The sequence below is a fragment of the Accipiter gentilis genome, chromosome 1 (genome assembly GCF_929443795.1).
Source record: "Accipiter gentilis chromosome 1, bAccGen1.1, whole genome shotgun sequence".
Classification (NCBI taxonomy): domain Eukaryota; kingdom Metazoa; phylum Chordata; class Aves; order Accipitriformes; family Accipitridae; genus Astur; species Astur gentilis.
This window is the reverse complement of record NC_064880.1, coordinates 53009362-53028097: the sequence shown is the minus strand read 5'-3', so window position 1 is coordinate 53028097 and position 18736 is coordinate 53009362. Positions and strand designations below refer to the sequence as shown.

General features: G+C 44.0%; 1 protein-coding gene across 1 annotated transcript; it reads left to right on the top strand.

Annotated features, from left to right (window-relative positions):
• Nucleotides 1-1682: 1682 nt before the first annotated feature.
• RND3 (Rho family GTPase 3) lies at nucleotides 1683-16010 on the top strand. The gene is made up of 5 exons (XM_049806204.1): nucleotides 1683-1978; nucleotides 2098-2185; nucleotides 9523-9632; nucleotides 11180-11314; nucleotides 14206-16010. Exons 1-5 carry the CDS (start codon nucleotides 1829-1831, stop codon nucleotides 14455-14457), a joined length of 735 nt encoding a protein of 244 aa, XP_049662161.1. The 5' UTR covers nucleotides 1683-1828; the 3' UTR covers nucleotides 14458-16010.
• Nucleotides 16011-18736: the final 2726 nt, after the last annotated feature.

Genomic DNA, 18736 nt, shown 5'->3' with positions numbered 1-18736 from the left:
ATAAGTTTCCTCACTGCTTATTCACTGTTCTCCCATTCCATCATACATCCAAAATGCTGAAGCCATGTTGGTGGGCAGCAGGGATGGATGGAGACGGCAAAGTAGCCGAGACCAGATTTTAATTTAAAAGGAGAGATGGAAAGTTGTCTGCTCCAACTTTTCAGTAAGGCCTTATAAATAATGCACACACTGCACATTTTAGTGTTTTGCTCATGATTTCTAAGCAGAAACCAAGGCTTAAATTCTTTGGAAAATTCATTAGAGCTGACTAATTTGACCAGCTAAAGATGTGACACATAGAAACAAAATCAAGAATATTAGCATTGAATTCTGAAATGTCATGCCTGGGATTCTCTTGTCTGCGTCACTGGAGTATCTCCCTACGGTCAAACATGCACAAGGTAGCAGCGCTTTCTGTTTCAGGAAGCTGTAAAGCTTTATGAATTGCTCACGTTTCAGCCCAGAACTGACACAGAGCTAGTTCATGACCTGGATGACTCACTGAAGAGGTAAGGCCAAGACCTTCACCTTCACGAAGACCACCCCTGTCTTCGGCCGAGCTAGGTGAAGCTGGCAGGCGAGGTCTGAGCGTGGCGGGGAGGCAGGCTCTGCTCCAGCCCTCCTGCCTGCCGGCAGCCCCTTTCCGAGGGCGTCCGTCTGCCTGCCACGCGGAGCCATACGGGCGAGGAGAGGAGCACTTGATGGAGAAGCATTTCTACGAACCGCTCACAAACCGTCCCTTGTTCGCCGCTGTCACTTCGGGAAAGATTTCCCCCGCGCTGTTACAGAATCGCTGTTTCAGTCAGAGCAGCATTCAGTCCTCTGGTGAACGTAAGCTGTTATCCAATTTTGCTTGGTTTTGCATCCAGGAAGCTAAAAAAGCCAGAGCACGTTAATGGGTGGGGATTTTTTTTTTTTTTTTGAGATCCAGACACGCTCCTCGTGACCATGTTTTGAGTGAAAAACCCCTTTGCCCACCATCGCTACCACCACCCAGCTAAACCAGTTCTGCGGTGCAGTTCAAGCTGAAGCGGAGCGGCTCTCCTCAGCCCGGCCTGTGGCACTGGAAGGGGGGCACCTTCATGACGGACTCCCCCGGCACACCTCGCTGCCCTTTGGGATGCCACAAACCCCCTCATTTCGCAGGTCCCCTCTCGTAGCACTGAGATTAACAGACGGCCTGTATAAAATAAACAAAAAAACACCTCACAAAACACCCTTTATTCCATGCATCGCTCCTGAGAGAGCCGGCTCCACACCAGGCCTCTTCCCTGACAGGATGATACCGGTCTGCCGCCGGCACGGGCCTACCCCAGCCCTCACCGAATGGGCTCGGACCCGGTGGAGACGGAGGGGTGTGAGGGTGACCGGTCGGAGGGGGTTTCACCCCCGGGGACGGACGGCGGGGCGACAACGGGACCCCCCCCCGCCATGGCTCCCCCTCAGGTCTGCGGCGCCGAGCGATTCCCCTAGGGGGCGCCCTGCTCCGGCGGCCCGCCGGCAGCGCGCGGCGAAGGGGGGGGCGGGCCCCGCGCCGGCGGCGGGCGGTGATTGGCGGATGCGAGGCTATAAATAGGGGCGGGCGGTGGGGGACAAAGCAGTCTGCGCGGGACCGGCGGGCGGGCGGGCGGAGCAGGGGGGGGCGGCTGCGCGTCCCGCGGCTCTGCCACTTCAACCTGGTGGTTGTTGGTTTTTTTTTTTTAATTTTTTTTTTTTTTTCTTTTTTGGGGGGAACCGGGTGCGGGTGTTGGGCTTTTTTTTTGTTTTTTTTTGGTTTTTTTTTTTTTTTTCTTTCGTTGTGGCCGGCCGAGGGACTAAGCCGAGATCAATGAAGGAAAGAAGAGCGAGCCAGAAGTTATCGAGCAAGGCGGTGATGGATCCCAACCAGAACGTGAAGTGCAAGATCGTGGTGGTGGGCGACAGCCAGTGCGGGAAGACCGCGCTGCTCCACGTCTTCGCCAAGGACTGCTTCCCCGAGGTGGGTCGGGGCTCGGGGGGGGGGGGGGGGACGGGGACCGGGACCGGGCTGGGACCGAGACCGAGACCGGTCCCGGGGAGGCGGTGGGCGCGGGCTGACTGTGCGCTGTCTCCCGGCAGAGCTACGTCCCCACCGTTTTCGAGAACTACACGGCCAGCTTCGAGATCGACACGCAGCGCATCGAGCTCAGCCTCTGGGACACTTCGGGTGAGCGCTCCCCGGGGCGAGGGAGGGCTATGTCCGTGTTTTTTTTTTGGGGGGGGGGGGGGGGGGGGGTAAATCGGTGAGGAGAGGCAGCCCCCGTTGGTCAAGGGGAGCCGGGGGGAGCCGGAGAACCCCCCCCCCAACCCCCCCCCTTCGGCCGCGCAGCCCCTCACCGCCGCGTCGTGGCGGGGCTGCCCGTCTCCAGATGGCAGCTGTGGGAGGCGGGCGGCTGCTTCTGGGGTTTTTTTTAAAGTTTTGTTGTTTTATTTTGGGTTTTCTTTTAAAAAACTGAGGTATACTTTAGGCATTTACTTGACTTGGGGAGGGAAAAGGGTGTGGACGAACCTCCATTAAGCGATTTGTCAGCATTGCAGGGGAAGGCAGGCAGGGCAGGGGTATGTGTTCTCACCTGCCTGACTGGAAAGAGCTTATCTGAGGAGCTCCAGGGGTACCTGTGCTCTTCTGCTGCTGTGAAACCCTGCTTTACCCCCTAGAAGAGTGAAAAGGTGTTTGTATATGCTAATGGGAAATTAAATCGGCTCGCATATGAGTTCCTTGTGGCCTCCTTGATGCCTGCTTGTTCTTTTTACAAGATACAGTACTTTTTTTTCCCTGTGTTTTAGAGAGCCTTTGAAGCCAGGAAAGATCAGGGAGGTAGGCATCTCTGGCCGCCTGAGGATGCAGAGGGAACCATCCTTTTTTACATACTAAGATCAGTGCGTAAGGTCTTCCTCATTCTTCCAGTTGTACCTGCAGTGGCCATGTCAAAAAACACTGGCTCACATGCCTCAAAGGTTGAGGTTCTCAGTGTCTTAGATCTCATGTTAGGCCAGGAACTCCTCTAGATCCTGCTGTCTTTGGTAAACTGCCAGGGTGGTGGTGAGTAAACTTGCCACCCCAGTGCTGGAGAGGAGCGTGGACACAGCCAGCGAGTCTCTGCCTCCCAGTAACTGAGGGTACTGGGGGAGGTGATCAGGGGTGAATGGCACTGTGAACCATTAGTGCAGGTGTGGATCAACATTATTCTGCAGAAGTGATTGGGAAAAAGCTGGAGGAAGTTGACAGAGCATACAAGCCCTTTTTTTCTTTAGGCAAGTTGTGTAGATAGCTTGTTAATGTTGAATTTGGACCCAGCAGTTCCTTCTACCAGAAACTAAAATGTTAATCCCTTTTGTAAAAAAAAAAAAAAGAAAAAAAGAAAAAAAAAGGAGTTTAGGCGGTGAGTTGGCTTTCCTCTTGCTGTTGAGGAAATGATTCCAAATTCTTGCAACACGATTACTGGGAAAAGGCAGTCTCTGTACCCACAACCAGTATCAGTGTAGCTCTGAACTGTTTTTTTTCTTCATCTTATGCCAAGTAAGACTTCTAGAATGTGTCTGGTTTGAGCTTTCATCCTGATTACTAAGCTGGCTATAACAAACTCTATGGAGTAAGGGCTTATTAAAAATTAATAGTGAAGTTACTTTGGAAAATTTTATCTTTAGCTATTTAAATACAAAATGCTTGCAGGTTAGATTGTTTGACGGGGGAAGGTTTTGGAATCTGTATGTCAAAGGCTGGAAACACCTATGTAATGAAATATGCTGTAGCACTTCAAAAGACAAAAGCGGTGGAAGAAACACCTGCCAGCCTTTTGCATGTGCATGTCATCCTCTCAGGCCTGTCCTGGAACTAATAGAAAATCTGACTGAATCGGAAGCTTAAGATCAAGTGGCTAATTTGTCTGCAATCTGAAACTGAAGAGGAAATGTTTGAAAGATCCAATGTTTGGTCTTGCAAAGTGTTACTGAATGGTAGATGCTCTGGTTGTGGGACTCTGGATGAAGAATTGTCTCTCCTAAACAGCCCTCCTAACCAACTGCAAGAAGAGATGCTACCCAAACCCATTAACCCAATGCAAAATCACATTACCAGATAAGAGACATCAGAAGATAAGATAGTGTTTTAGCATTATCTTAAGTTCTCGGTAATTTATTTTTTTACAAGTCTTTGTCCTAGTCCTCTGCTGAATTAGAATAAATGTCTTGATGACATTTTTAAAGCAGGACTAGATCTAGTTAACTTAAAAATACGACTGATTAACTGCCAAATACTAATGGAAGATAATGTCCATGGCAGGTAATGGCTCTAGTCATTTGAGGTACTTTCAGTATCTCTTGGGGAAGGGGGGAAGGACGCTATTTAGCTGACTTTGATTGCAATATACTGCAGATACTTTCAAGATCACTTGATGAGTATTTAGTATCCATCTTTAACCCTCTCTATTTTGTAACTGGGAGCATGCAACAGGCTGCCTTGCCAATTAGTCCCTAACTTGAGTTAAAGTAAATGTCAGGTTTTGCCCTGAATCCTTTGGAAGGAAGGTGCTGCCACTTGGAGCGGTTTTTTGCTCACTGAGAAAATGAGAAGCTGTAGGCATTGGTTAAAATAGTCTTGTGTTAGGGTGAGAACTCACCTGTGGGCTCTGCTGTCATGGTTTTGGTTTACAATCTTTTATATAATAATAATAATAATAATGTGCTTTTTACCAGAGGAGTCTTAAGTACAAAATGTAGAGAGTCAAGCAATTGATAGAACATTTTGAGAATAGCTGTAAATTTATTGGGAAGTTTTTGTTGTAACTTGTATATGCCCCTAGAAATATGGGACAAAACACTCTTACAAGTAAGAGTGGAATGGGAAGACTCATTATTCAAATATTTTCTGGTACTGTCTAGTTCTGTGAGTCATTATAAGGATTTAAATTAGCCACAGCATTAAGGAAAGCACTTGCCAACTTGAATTTCAATTGGTTTTTGGACTACCAACCCTTCTTTCAAAGCAGGAATGTCTGGTTGCAATCTAACTACACCATAAATTATTCCACTCTGTGGTAACATAGTATGGCAGTCTTGAGCTGTGTGCTTATTTTGCTAGGTGGAGTATTAGAAGTTTCTTCAGGTTAAAGCTTCATCTCATAGTCTCATGGACACTGTGAAAAGTAATTCTATATTAGATGTCTTTGTCTGCCATAGGCATGGTCTAAAGTGCATTTACCAAGTTTCTGGCTGCTTCTGTTAAAAGTGACTACTTTGATATTTATATTTCTTGTTAGTACAACAGCAGCTGTGGCGTAGAAATTGCATGCCATTAATTAGGCATACATACCTGTGTCTCCCTAAAAGGTATTTTAGGGGGTTTTTAATTGGTTGAACTGTGGAAACTGCACTGGTTACTGCAATAAAATAGTTCTCAACAGGCCCAGAAATACTTATGCACTGCTGGGGATTAGCATGTAATTAAATCCAGAAGGGCCTTAGAGCTTTAAATCAAGTTAGCTTTACTGTGATTTGAATGTGTACAATGTATTCGGTGTCCATATAGAAACACAATATTAATTATAAAGTTTTGTGCTGAAATCTTTCCGAAGACAACTGAAACATATGGGAATTGAAGTTACTATTTCCCCAAGTTCTCTGGCAATAAGCATTGTAAAGGAAATGTCAAATTTCTGTCTTTGCCTTCCAGTTCACTTTCAAGTTGGCTATATTGAGCCATGTGATTATTTTTTATTATGGCAGAGTAACAGTAACTAGTCTTTATAGGGGTTTTTTTCCCCCCGTAGAGGGGAAATAATTAGAATTGATAACTGGGAATGCCAACTCACCTACCAAAGTCCTGTTTTCTGTTTGAGGTGCAGAAATGTAAACACTTATAATGCTATGACTGTTGTGATATTTGTGTGTGCTTGGAGATGACGTGTTCATGATACTCAGTACACAAAATCACCTGTGTTTTCTCCAAAACAGCCAAGGTGGATTTGGAAGGAGGAAGGCCATCAGCAGTGATTCAGCTACTTAGAGCAGCCACTGCAGTATTTGATGTGTTTTCTATGTAGCTGATAATTAGTGAGCCCAAGGGTTTAGGAGTGAGAATGCTGCCGTTCATCTGTTGTTCTTTCAGTTGACTGGAGTCCAAAAGGCTACAAAGACCGATGCCTGATGGCTGCTTGGTGGTGTGTAAATAGTAAAGTCTTGCCTGTTACTGAGCACCACTTCCCTGAGGGCCTGCGGGCAAGCAGAGGCTGAGCAGCGTGGTGAGCAGGAGCTGCCCAGGAACAGCTCCATCGGTGGGATGTGGGGCTGAACCTCCTGGTTGGAACTGGTGGTGGCTTTGGGTCTTGCAGGCAAATAGGGCATCGGCTTTCCATGGTCTAGCATCTTAGAGTAGTACTGAGCCATCAACATTTAAGTATCGTTTAACTTTTAATGATGTAATTCTGTTATTTTTTAAGATAGCAACATTTAAGCCTAAGCTTGGTTTCTTCTCTAGACCAAAGCCAACCATGTGGCTGGGGAGGGGTTTTATTTCAGTTGAAAAGCTGAACTTACGTTGTACTTTGCATGAAACATAAGGTTGTAAAAGTAGATAATTCTTAATGTTTTGAATTATTTTGGCTTAAATGACTCAAGCTGCCAAATGGATTAAAAAAGGGGGATGGCAGCTGGAATATACTTCTACCACAAAGTAAGAGGAACCACAGCATTATCAGCAATTCCTTGATAAAACAGAAAAATCATCCATGTTGTCCTTGACAAAAAAAGTTTTATTTTGTCAGAACAGAATCACAAGCACTAATAGGCTTATTTTTTTCCACAAATACCATAGCTGTAGCTCTACATTCTCCTTCTGTTTTCTAGGGTTGGCATGGCTTCAAATCTGTAGACTAACTTGAAAAAGAGTGAGCAGCCTTACTGGGCTGTGCTCAAGTTGTCTGTTCAGACTTGAGCCTCATTCCTGAGATTCCTGCCTTCTGAGGGTTTCTCTGGGCGAAACGATGAAATGCCAGATTGAATAGGCTCGCACAGCGAGGGCCGTAGCCCCTCTTTATTTGCTCAGTAATAAAGGTTCAGTTATTGCTGTTGAATGAGACCAGGAAATTTCCTTTGTTCATACTGCAGCCCAAGTAGTTTAAATGGTTCCCGTTTGTTCTGCCACATACTACCCTGAAGAAAAGGAGGTGTCAGATAGTCCTCTGAGCTTGCATCTGAGCAGAAGGGCTGCTTATAAAAGTACACTTATTCTAGCTCAGCATCTTTAATATGAGAGGTTCAGAAGGAAAACCTAAAGAGAAAAACCCTCAAAACAAACACAGCTACAGCTGACACAGTGGAAAGGAGTCTCGGGGCTGGAGGTGGTGACTGTATGTATACATAAATACGTGCTGATGGACATATATGGTATGTTGTATCCCTGAAGACTGCTGAGTGAGGAGATAGGTATGTGTCTGAGGAATTAGTTTCTGGGTGAGGCTTTTTTGAGACTCCTTTCTAGCCAGCAACCATTTGGCCAAGCATTAATGATCTTCAATCCTGCCCTTACTTGCTGGAGCTCGGCAGGAGATGTGCTCGCCAGGCAGTGGCTCTCACCAGCATGTAGGCTGGTGCCTGGGCACCAGTCTGTGCTTTGGTCGGTTTAATGGTGCGGAGCCGTGCAGGTGGCTAGTTAATGGCAACGCTGCTCTGCAATTCCTCTATCCAGGGCAAATAACTTGGCCCTGGGGCTCTGGGATAAATAACTTGGCCCTGGGGCTCCAGGATGGAGGTGCTGTAATAGCAGTGCTGGAGATAGCTGGGGAATAATTAGGAGTGGAAAATGCTTATTGATAGTCTCTGCAAGCAGAGCTGAGCTCAAATGAATAGTTAACTACCGGTCAGCTCAGCTCGCTTAGATTTCTTTCTAACATGTCATTTACTGCTGAAGACAGCTAACTGTTTTTTGAAGAGCAGTTTTTGACAGCTGCCTCTTTGTTAGATTGACATGATTTATGAAGATGAGCATTTGAATAAAATAGTCTTGTTCAACAAATTACCTTCTGCTACCTAGTTTGGTAATGCTTCATTCCCCATGTGTTACTCTTCATTTCAAAAACAACATTCCTGGGATTCTTGACTCCTTCCTTCCAGTATAAGCTGTCCAACTGAAGTCATCTGTGATACGTTCACACCATTCCCCGCTCTGCTTTGTGCAACAGCATGAGCTGTCTGTCAGTTAAAAACTTGAGGAATTTCTCTAATCCAGTTAATTGTCTGCTCAGCCTCTGAGACCTTAACAGCCAATTAGTTCTAGATAGTTGGAAAATTGGTGATATAATTAGCTGATAACCCCAAAACTCTTGAAAGCTGTATTCTTGTTGCATATGTTCTATGCTGTATTTTAGGTTCACGAGAGAAAAATATAGAAATAAGACTATATGACTAAGAAAGAGCATCTTAAGTTGCAGGCATGCATTTTTAAAGCCCAAAGCCCTTATCCTGGTGGACCACTTAACTGTTTAAGTACCCTTCTAAATCAGAAATGCATTCTCAGTAAGTGAACCTTCAGCAGAGTTAAGGCCAAACTGAGTGGTGGCTGAGTGACTGGAACTTCCTAGAGAAAAGGAAGATTTCTTTTCCCTAACCATGTTACCAGATTCACCAGATGATAAAAATGAGATTTCTGACTCTGGAGATGTGTTTGTAGCTCTGCACATTATGACAATTCTTAAAGAAACCCAGCATATCCCTTAACAGCTCTGGAAGTAAAATATGCACAAAGTGCAATAGTGGACCTGTTTCTGTTTCATCAAATTACTAGATTAGCTTTGATCTCATTGATAAAAATTTGTCTTAAGGGCTAAACATAAACATTTATTGCAAGCATGTATTGGTTTACAGATTGGTGAGGCTTTTTGTGACAGATACCTTGTGTGCCTGCCTATAGGACTGGGATTCTTTCCTGCTGGAGCACTGCAACAAATGCTTTAATTTGAAGCAAGAGTTTCTTCTAAAAATTGCCGATATCCATGACAACTAAAGATGCTTTTTGCACTTGGAACTATTTGTTTTAAATTCAATGTTAGAAGAATCAAAACTGACTTCTTTCAAAACTTTCTGAATTTTTTCTGTGAAAGCCTAACTGTGACAGATCTGCTTTGAAGAAGCCTTTTGGAGGTTAAGGATTTGTTCTCAAAGTCAAATCCCTGCAGGTTAATGCTGGGACTTAAACTTGGGCTGACCTCATTTCCCTTTCCTTGTTATTGGGGTCATCATAAGCTTTTGGTGGGAGATGGATCACTGGGGTGCCATCACTCTTAATTACTTGGGAAAGCTGTTGCTTTTGTAGGTGAGAAACAAAAGGAAAGTGGGGAAATGAGCAACTGCAATGAGTGTTTTGGGAATACAGTGCTATTGAAGAAAAGAAGGTAGCTGGGTGCTATTAAACAGCTTCACAAAAACCTTTCTAAACTTTCTGAATAAGCTTGAATGACTGCAGAGAGTGAAAAATATAAGCTAATAAAAATGTTGTTTGTTTCCCTGCAGGGTCTCCTTACTATGACAATGTCCGCCCACTTTCCTATCCAGATTCTGATGCTGTCCTGATTTGCTTTGACATCAGTCGGCCAGAAACTCTTGACAGTGTGCTGAAAAAGGCAAGTGTTTGAGAAACATTTGAGTACAGAAGTGTTTGAGTAGCTTGTCTTTAAATCTCTGAAGAGTGGTGCTGTTTCCTACATTGGAAACTTCAGTTTGTTTCTTTTAATGGAGAGATGACAGGACTGCACCCTGCACTGCTAGAATTTGAGATCATTTGTTTGAAAGGGATGAATGTTAATTGAAAACAAAAAACTCCCTAATGTATGCTCGCCCGTGATGTAAATTCTCATTCCTCAGCCCTTAGACAGCAGTGAATTGTTCAGGGTGGTGTGAGGTGCAGGGCTGGGTGCAGCAAGAAATTGTCTCTCACATTATATTCATATAACAGACGGGATTGAGAAACTTTGCCATGTTGCAAAGACGGTTAAAACGTGCCTGCCAAGTGTTTGGACTTTTGCCATGGCTTTACGTAATTTCTCAGCCTGAAGTTAGAAGCAGCCAGTGACAAATGCCTCTGGAAGCCACCAGAAAACCTAGCAGTGGCATAGAAATGCAATCCTGCACCAAACTTCAGAGTTTTTCACAAGCTCAGTGATCTGAGGTTCGGTGCGAGGCTTCCCCTGCGTCAAAAAATTGAATTTTGATAATCAAGCTCTGTGTTTGTGAGGTGGTCCTGGTTCTCTCCTTGGCCACTGGGCATGACTCAACTTTGCAGTGCTGTCTTTAAGGCTTAATGATGTGAAGTTCCTTTTTTCTGTAGCTGGGGCCAGTGATTCTTGTGTCGCTGGGAATAAAGTGACATACAATGCTCTGAATAGTCTACAGAAAGTACTTTAGACTATTCTGTCAGCTACTAGCTGTGCCAACAAGCATCTAGAACTCTTTCTTTTCTGTCCCTGATAATGTTGGTTACTATACTGTTGCTTAATTCTGTAGGATTTTTCTTAATATGGTTTTAAACGCAGATGATATCCTTAAATTTTAGGGATTGTATGATCTGTTCAGATTATGCTGCAAAATTTTTGGCTTTCTTGTGTTGTCAAAATAATCATGTAGAGGGGGAACAAACCCAAGGAATATATCACAAGTTCTGTTTGAAGGGCTTATTACTGGTTCACAATAGCTGAACCCTCGACAGATTTGTGTAGTTTTAAGTGTGAGGATGTAGCCATGAGCCAATATATAGCAATGCTTATTTTCTGGTCATACAAGACCTGCCTCTGTCTGCCTTGAACCATTGAATGTGGTGACACCAGGTTTCATTGGCTCCTGTCTGCAAATGGCTATGGCTGGGTGTTCACCGCTTGTGAGGAGCGACAGGTCTGCCCACCTTTGCTCATGTAGATAAACAATCTCAATTCATTCCCTTTTGATTAGTAAGTCAGTGGAATTAATGAGTGTATGAGATCGTAAGATTTCATCCTTGACCAGATTCTGCTGGAACTAATGCCTTTAGAAATTAGCTTGAAGGTAGATACAACTATTATGTAAGAGTATTTCCGCATGAAATGTCATGACTTACTAAACTTCATCTTGTATCTCTTGCTTCTTTGGATTTAAACATTCAACTACTCGAATATAATAACAACCTAAAATTTTACAGTGGAAAGGTGAAATCCAGGAGTTTTGTCCAAACACCAAAATGCTTCTGGTTGGTTGCAAGTCGGATCTGCGCACGGATGTAAGCACACTAGTGGAACTTTCCAATCACAGGCAGACACCCGTGTCCTATGATCAGGTATGTGCCATGTCCTTTGTTGTACTGAGGAGTGGAAGATCAGACACTTTTCTATCACTGTAGCCATCTTTATGAACAACTTCTCCCCCTGTTGACACGAGTGCATCCTAGGAGTCAGATGCATACACTCTTAATAGTTGCTGGAGGTGAATTTGAAAACTATTATGAGTAAAGGCAAAGCCTACCCACAGACTGGATGCAGCAGAAAATCATGCAGCCCCACAACGCATGCTGTAAGCGTCATAAGATTGTAGCCTTATTGATTGCAAAAGAGCCTTTTAAGTGAATTGAAAATAAACTTGCTGCTTTTCTGGGCCTACAGAGGCCAAAACAGTAACTAAGATGTGACATGTCCTGTTTATTTACTGAAAAATTGGTAAAATTTTTTGTTTAAACTTAAGGTTTGAATGTCATTCATTGGACTTTAGCATCATGACAAGCATTGCATATAGTCTGACTCCTTAAAAATCCTATTTCCTGAAAAGATCTTCTGTGAAAACGCCTTGTAGCTCCCTCTGAAGGTGGCAGCAAATCTGGAAAGCATCTTAACTCTTTGCAGGCATGGGAGAGCAGGAGGTAGAGAATAGAGGAAAACTGGGCTCTAGGTAAACTTCCCCTTACTGTTCACACGTGTATCATGCATTGCCACTGAATATTGGTGGTGGTTTGAGATACAACCTGCAGGGTGTAAGAGTGAGAATTCTACCTCCAAAAGTAACTTTAGCTGGTGTATATATCCTATGCTATCAAACAGTTTTTGATGTTTTATCCACAACCTCAACAACCAACACCTCCTAATATGCAGTTACTAATAATGCAGCCTCCTACAGCATGTTTAAATTGAAAAATGCAAAAATGCCATTAACTGAGTGTCTTGCTTAAAATATAACTTGGGGTGTTGTACTGTGATGGCTTATGCTGGTTGTGACATCTTTCTACACTTCACTTGGTAAACATCCCTCCATCTCAGACAATTTTATATGAAACTAAATGCCAAGTTTTTACCTTAGTGTAAATTCAGAAGTGTCCTTAAATCCTGCTTGTTGCAGAAGATGTCATCTTGGTTACAAACTACCACTGTTGCATGTGTATATATTCATGTTCAGCCTTGGAGCTGTAATCTGCCATGCTATTTTTCTTTGAATATTAAACTTAAAAGGAAATACTGTCTGCCACTTACTACATACACAAGTTCACATATTACGTTTTTACAGTACTTCAGTAAAATCACCAAGTCTCACCCCTTTCCATAGATAGCCATCAAAAAAAATCTACTGACAGGTAGATTTCTCCCCTGGCGTTGAAGAGTCACATCTCTTCTGGTGTCACAGCTTAGCTGGTACCCCTTAGGAACAAGAGTCAGCTGAAGGCAAAGGGCTAAGCCAGAAGCTATTACTTGGCAGCCAAAGGGAAAATTTTGTGTTACAGGGAAGCCCATACTTCAGCAGACTCCCATAATATCATCTCTACTCTGTGTAAGCAAAACCTTAGACTGAGCAATGGTTGTATCTCTTGTGGTTGCCAAATCCCTGGTGGCATGAAGCAACCCGGTGCTCTCCTGTGCTAGTTCTAGGGAAGGGTCCTCTGGGGTCGAGATACATAGCTTATTTTTAAATTCCCTTGCCTTGCTAAGTCAACATGGGATCAAAGAGCTCAGTGGGGTTTTCCCCATTCCTCTTAACTTCATAAGGAAGCATTGGGAGGATAAAGCCAGTTGATGGTGACACCCTGCCTCCAGTATGCTAGCCAGTTTCCAGTCAGCTACAGCTGAGCAAACATTTCTGAGGCTTGAAAATAGAGGGTAAGGCTTGGGTAGCAGGAGTTGGGATGTTTAACTGTGGGGAGGGCTTGTTTTGCAAACTAATACCCCTTTATCAGCCACTCCCACTTACAATTGATAAGATGGCTGCATCACTGCAGTGTAAATAGTGGATACTGAAGATGTGGGTCCAAATAGACTAGTGCCATCAGCCTGGCACAAGAGCAAAGAGGAGGGGTTGGACTGACTTGTGCCTGTATCTCAGGCCCATGAATATGCGAGGAGTGGCACACCAAGGATGTGGTTGGATTTCATAACCTTGTAAAAAGATTCATCCTTCAGAAGTAAAATTCCATTGAAACAACTCCATTTTTTTCACACAATGCTGTATTGTCTTCCAGTAGCAAAATCCACAACAGGATACTGGGATAGTCATCTGCTGGAGTTGCATGTTGTTTTCCTTGTGCTGCTGGAACAAATCCCTGCTTTGACTTCTAACACACTTAAAATGAAAATAGAAGGGCTTGTATAACCACTAATGTCCTCCCCCTCTCCTTTTCTTTTTTTCCCTGTTCCCTAGCTACAAGTTAATATAACTGTCCTCCACCCAGAAACCCCCAGCACACTTCCCTATGAACTTTGCCACCTTCATGGAGATGTAACACTGGCTGCGCTCCAGGTCAGGGGCACGCTGGCTAGCCCTTAAGGCAGTCAGAATATGTTTTCTCTTTGGAGATGGCAGGCTTAAATCCGGAAGCTGCCGGTTCCAGACCTTTCCCAATGAGCACGTGATTCACAGATGCAAGTTAAGGTGTAAGGGTGAAATTGCTAAATAGGTCCTACTTATACTCTTTTGGCTTTCTGCAGTTGTTTGCAGGTCATTGAGCTTATCTTCTCTCTTCCAATTTGTATTTATCGGCATAGGAGATAATGTTTGGATACTTGTTTAATGTGTCTTGGAACCAAAGCTCTGTTTATTTTGCAAAATTAGCTGCTGGCTGTAGTGCTGGGGCTGTAGCTTTGGTTTTCACAAAACACTGTGTATGGAAAACAGTGCTGAAAAGTAATTGTATGGTTTGCTTTGGCTCTCTGCGGAAACTTGGTATTGATTGCATGTTCTTTTTTCCCTTAGGGTGCAAATATGGCCAAACAGATTGGAGCAGCTACGTATATTGAATGCTCAGCCTTACAGTCAGAAAACAGTGTCAGAGACATTTTTCATGTTGCCACCTTGGCGTGTGTGAATAAAACAAATAAAAATGTTAAACGAAACAAATCGCAGAGGGCAACAAAGCGAATTTCACACATGCCTGGCAGGCCAGAACTTTCCACAGTGGCGACGGACTTGCGAAAGGACAAAGCAAAGAGTTGCACGGTGATGTGAAGGACCTTGATTTCCTGGAGAAGGAGGAAGAGAGCGTCCGGGAGGGGTGGAGGCTCAATGAAGTACACAGCCACATGGTATTTAATGAGGGCTTATGCCAGTGCTTTAATGGAAACTTCACCTGTTTTGTGAGACTGTACTTAGGAACTGAGCAGTGAGAAGAAATGGCTCTAAATGAGGTGGCATCAGGAAATGATACATTGAAGAAAATGCCAAAAAAAAAAAAGGGAAAATGTTTGAATGTGCTGAAAAAAGAGAGGGTGAATGGGAAAATAACACTGCAAAGAAGAGAGATGTCATTGACAGTGCTTGTTTCTTTTATTAACGCTCTACTCCTGGATGCTACCACTTTGATTTCATTAAAATAATACTTTAATGTTTTTTTTAAAGAAGACATTATTAATATGCCCTCCTCATTAAGGAACTATCCCTGTGACCTTATAGTTGGTTTTCCAAAGGATATGATCTAATTTTTTTTAGTAGCTCATCGTTAAAATGGGGAGTATACCGAGGCCTGTGCGTCACCTAGAGGAAAACACTGTATGTGAGAAGTCTGGAGTTTTGCCTTCCCGAGACAGCAGCGCAATCTACGTTTGAGCACGTTGGTAATGAAGGCAACCGTTTGAGATTTCCGAGTATTATAGGTGCCCTTGCACTGTGGAAATTAAACGGATCAAATTGGGGTGTGGGGGCAAACTGCCTGCCCATTGCAGGACTCTGACTTCCCATTCCTCTTTGTGATTGTAATTTAGAGTGAGAATGATCTCCAGTTCTGGTGTACTGTATGGGTATGTTGCTGTAGGTTCAAGTGAAAGGTGCTAAGAGCTATGATGACAAATGATCCTTAGTTTTACAACCATGATAATTCGTTAAGCCTTACTGCCCATCTGGGGAAGCTCCAAGACTCCTCTGCTTCTGCTAGGAGTTGGGAGAGCTGGGTGGATCCCAGGATCTAGCCCTCTGTAAATGCTACAGAGAAGTGCTATTCTGTGATGTGGTTCACTGCAATTATCTTTGCAAAAAAAACCCGAGAATCTGCAAATGAGCCAGCAGAGCCAGGTTATCTTTTGCGATGCTCTTCTTTTGGGGCAGCCGTCTCTCGCTGCAGACTGTGTTTGCTCGTGGTGAGGAAATGGGGTCTGAAGAACTGCGACGCCTTAAGGGGTCCCCAGTGGAAACTGGATATTGCCTTTAGTCTTTCAGATTAATATATACGTATCCAGACAACAGTCATGAAACATCAGTGAACCAATTAAGTCTAATTCCTTTTTGCTTACTGAATACTATTGTTACATTAAATAAATCGGCCTTTAAAATTGTTTGCAACTGCTTACTGACTGATATAACTTCATAGCTTCTCTCGAAAGAAGGATGCTGTAAGCTCTAACCAGTGCGGCTGTCGCTTGTTGAGGACAAGCATTCAGTTCCCAAGGGTGATGCTTCATTTTTGAAGTGTTAAAGCTGCGTTCATGTTAACTTGTGCAAAGGTAAAGGGTTACCATAATTAAAACTCAGTTCTGTGTTCCCAGCACTTTGTCTCATCTGATAAGAAACCCCCCACACACCCATTCTGATCATTTCCCACAAAAAGACATTTTTACCACCATAATAAGCTTTTGACTGATGCAACAGTGCGCTTAGGGCAGTATTACAAAATAGCTGGTAAGTGCTTTCTGTATTTAAATATTGTGGAAAAAATAAGTTATAACTGTTATAAAGCAGGACATTCATTACTTTTTTTAATTGTTGAAGTCACTTTGTATGTTTGGTTAATGTTTCTGCAGTATTTATTAAAATACCATTTTTTCTTTGAATTAAAAAAAAAGTAATTGACTTGTAGTGGAAATGGCCTTTGTGTGTTAGTTCATTAATATTGGTGTGTTTTGGACGTGATTGTAGAGCTACAGGCCAGGCATAGCTGGGAATTGGGACATGATTTGAATAGAAATCAGTCTTACCCTTGCCAACAGCCTTTTGGGTTCTTTGGCACTATCTTTAAGTAGGTACTGTGGGTTACTTAACCTGAGTTGTGTTTCCTAAAAACGACAGAGGCAGAGGAGACTGGAGCAAGCAAACAAGTGAAGTTTGGTTTGCTTTGCCTCTAAAGTGTTGAATGCTGCTTTTTAAAAGGTTTCATGTATAATACATCATCCTTTTCTATTTCTGATGACAAACGAGGTTTAGTTCCCTGTGTTTGCGGATGCCGTAATTATGTGAGCGAATGCCTGGTTGTGCGAGAAGGCACCGCATGTTGGTGGGAGGGTGCCGGGCTGGGTCTGTGGTGTCATTCCCTGCTGCAGCAGCTCCTGAGTTTTTGGGAACCCCCGTCCCCCCACAATCCCTGAAATTCCAGCCCTGCAGCAGTTCCTCTTGGAGCTGGGGGTGTCTGCTGGCAGCGTGGAGCTGGGGTGTAGAAACTCCTCCGGTGGGGCTGCTGTGGTGGGGTCTGTTTGGCCAGGGGTTAATTATCCTTATGCCTAAAAAGCTGCCTTGTCTATGTAGTCTGAACTCGTCTTGTTTCAGCCTTTGGTCTTTCCATCTAGTTAATGTGTGCGTCAGATTGACGTGCTCTTGATTACTGAAAATTTAAGTACACCTTGTAGGTCACTAGCGTAGAATTAAGTCACCAAGAACCAAACCGATCGACTCCTCCTTCAATGACTTTGAATCTCTTGCTATAAAGCGTATTTCCCAATTCACGTTTAACCAACTGTGTGGTTCCTTTCAGCACTCTTTTAGGTTTTTGGCATCTTTATTGGAACTACAAATGCCGGAGGAGCTGTTGGGCCACACAACCTTTCTACGAGTAGTGCTTTCGTGTTCGTCCTAAGCTTCGCCATAACCATTCTGGCCCCACGTTGCCAGTTGCCCACAACAAGTGCTCAGTGGTGCTCCTGGCATCTGGCTACGGCACAGCTGGTTTTTGCTTATATTTGGTAGAGCAATATGGCCATGCACGTTCTGCACGATCTACAAACCTTCTCCTAGGTTTTGTAGGTCCTGCTATTTCTTTTCAAAGCTCTAATCTGCTGTTTTCTGTATCCTAGGAAGATTGTGGAGTAGGTTAGGACAAAGAAATAACCTCTTTGAAGCCTCACTAGAAACATGCCTTCCTGGTGACTCCAGTTTTACTTTTGAGATCCATCAAAGTTTGTAATGAATTTTTGAGCCGTTTAATGTGTACAGGTTTGGTTTCACGTTGCTCCTGTGTTATACCCAAGTGTGGTGTAGTCACAAGTCAAACGGTGTGGATTAGGAAGGTACTGTTAAAGGTACTCTTAAGCCATCCTTAGATGCCTCCAGAAAGGAGATGATGATCCATTTTCAATTAAACAACATTGATCACTAGTTGATTGCTACCCTCCTTTAATGCCACCAGCTCAGTCCTCCTTCATTTTGCTCTAAGTGGATGGAAGATGGGGTTGTCTTGATTTATCTATGTTTTTCTTTTAAATTCAAAAAAGAAAGTTGGTAGGTCTGTCAAAAGCCACTAACCTTGCTGGTGTTTCTTTTACTGTTGCTAGTTTTACCATTTTCTTAAGACCAGAATTGCCAATTTTGTTGCTCACGTGAAACATTTCTTGCTAGCTTTGGCCAGTGGTGGTTGAAACCTCTGAGCAAGAGGAAGGATCAGAGGTTTGCTCTTCTAAAACTAGAGCCTGGGCTGAGGTGACATCTGCAGCCGCAGAAGCACAGTTTGATTTTGGTGTTGGTAAGATGATCACCCCCGTCAGCTCTCCGGTTGCTTGCTGAAGTGAGCAAGGGGTGAATCGGAAGTATTTTCAGTTGTGGGCTGTGTCTTGGTCAGATGTTTCCCTGCAGCACCATTTGATCCCTGGAAAACAAATTTGGCAGATCGCCGTGACTCGGTCCGCTTCCAAAAAGCACTTAACTTTTGCAATTTATTTTTTTCTTTATTTTGTTTGTTCTTTTGCACAACCCAGTTGTGCAATACTCGCTTACTGTAACTGAGGTGGTTTACTAAAACTCATCCCTTGCGGAAAATCCCAGGGGAGATCCCCAGGAGAGCGGTGTTTCCAAACCTGGTGGGCTGGTGCAGAAATAGACCTGGCACCGAACCTCAGCGGGGTGGCAAACCCTCACCGCGCCGAGTGTGTGCAATTCAGCACCTCCTCGTTCTGCAAACCATTTGCAACAAGCACGTCCTCGGTGCGTCTCATCCTTCGGAGCGAGGGGGCGGTGGGCCAGCAGGATGCCGGCACGGAGGGGAGAAGGTGGGCGACAAAAGCAAACCCACCCCTCGTTCCTCCCTAAAACT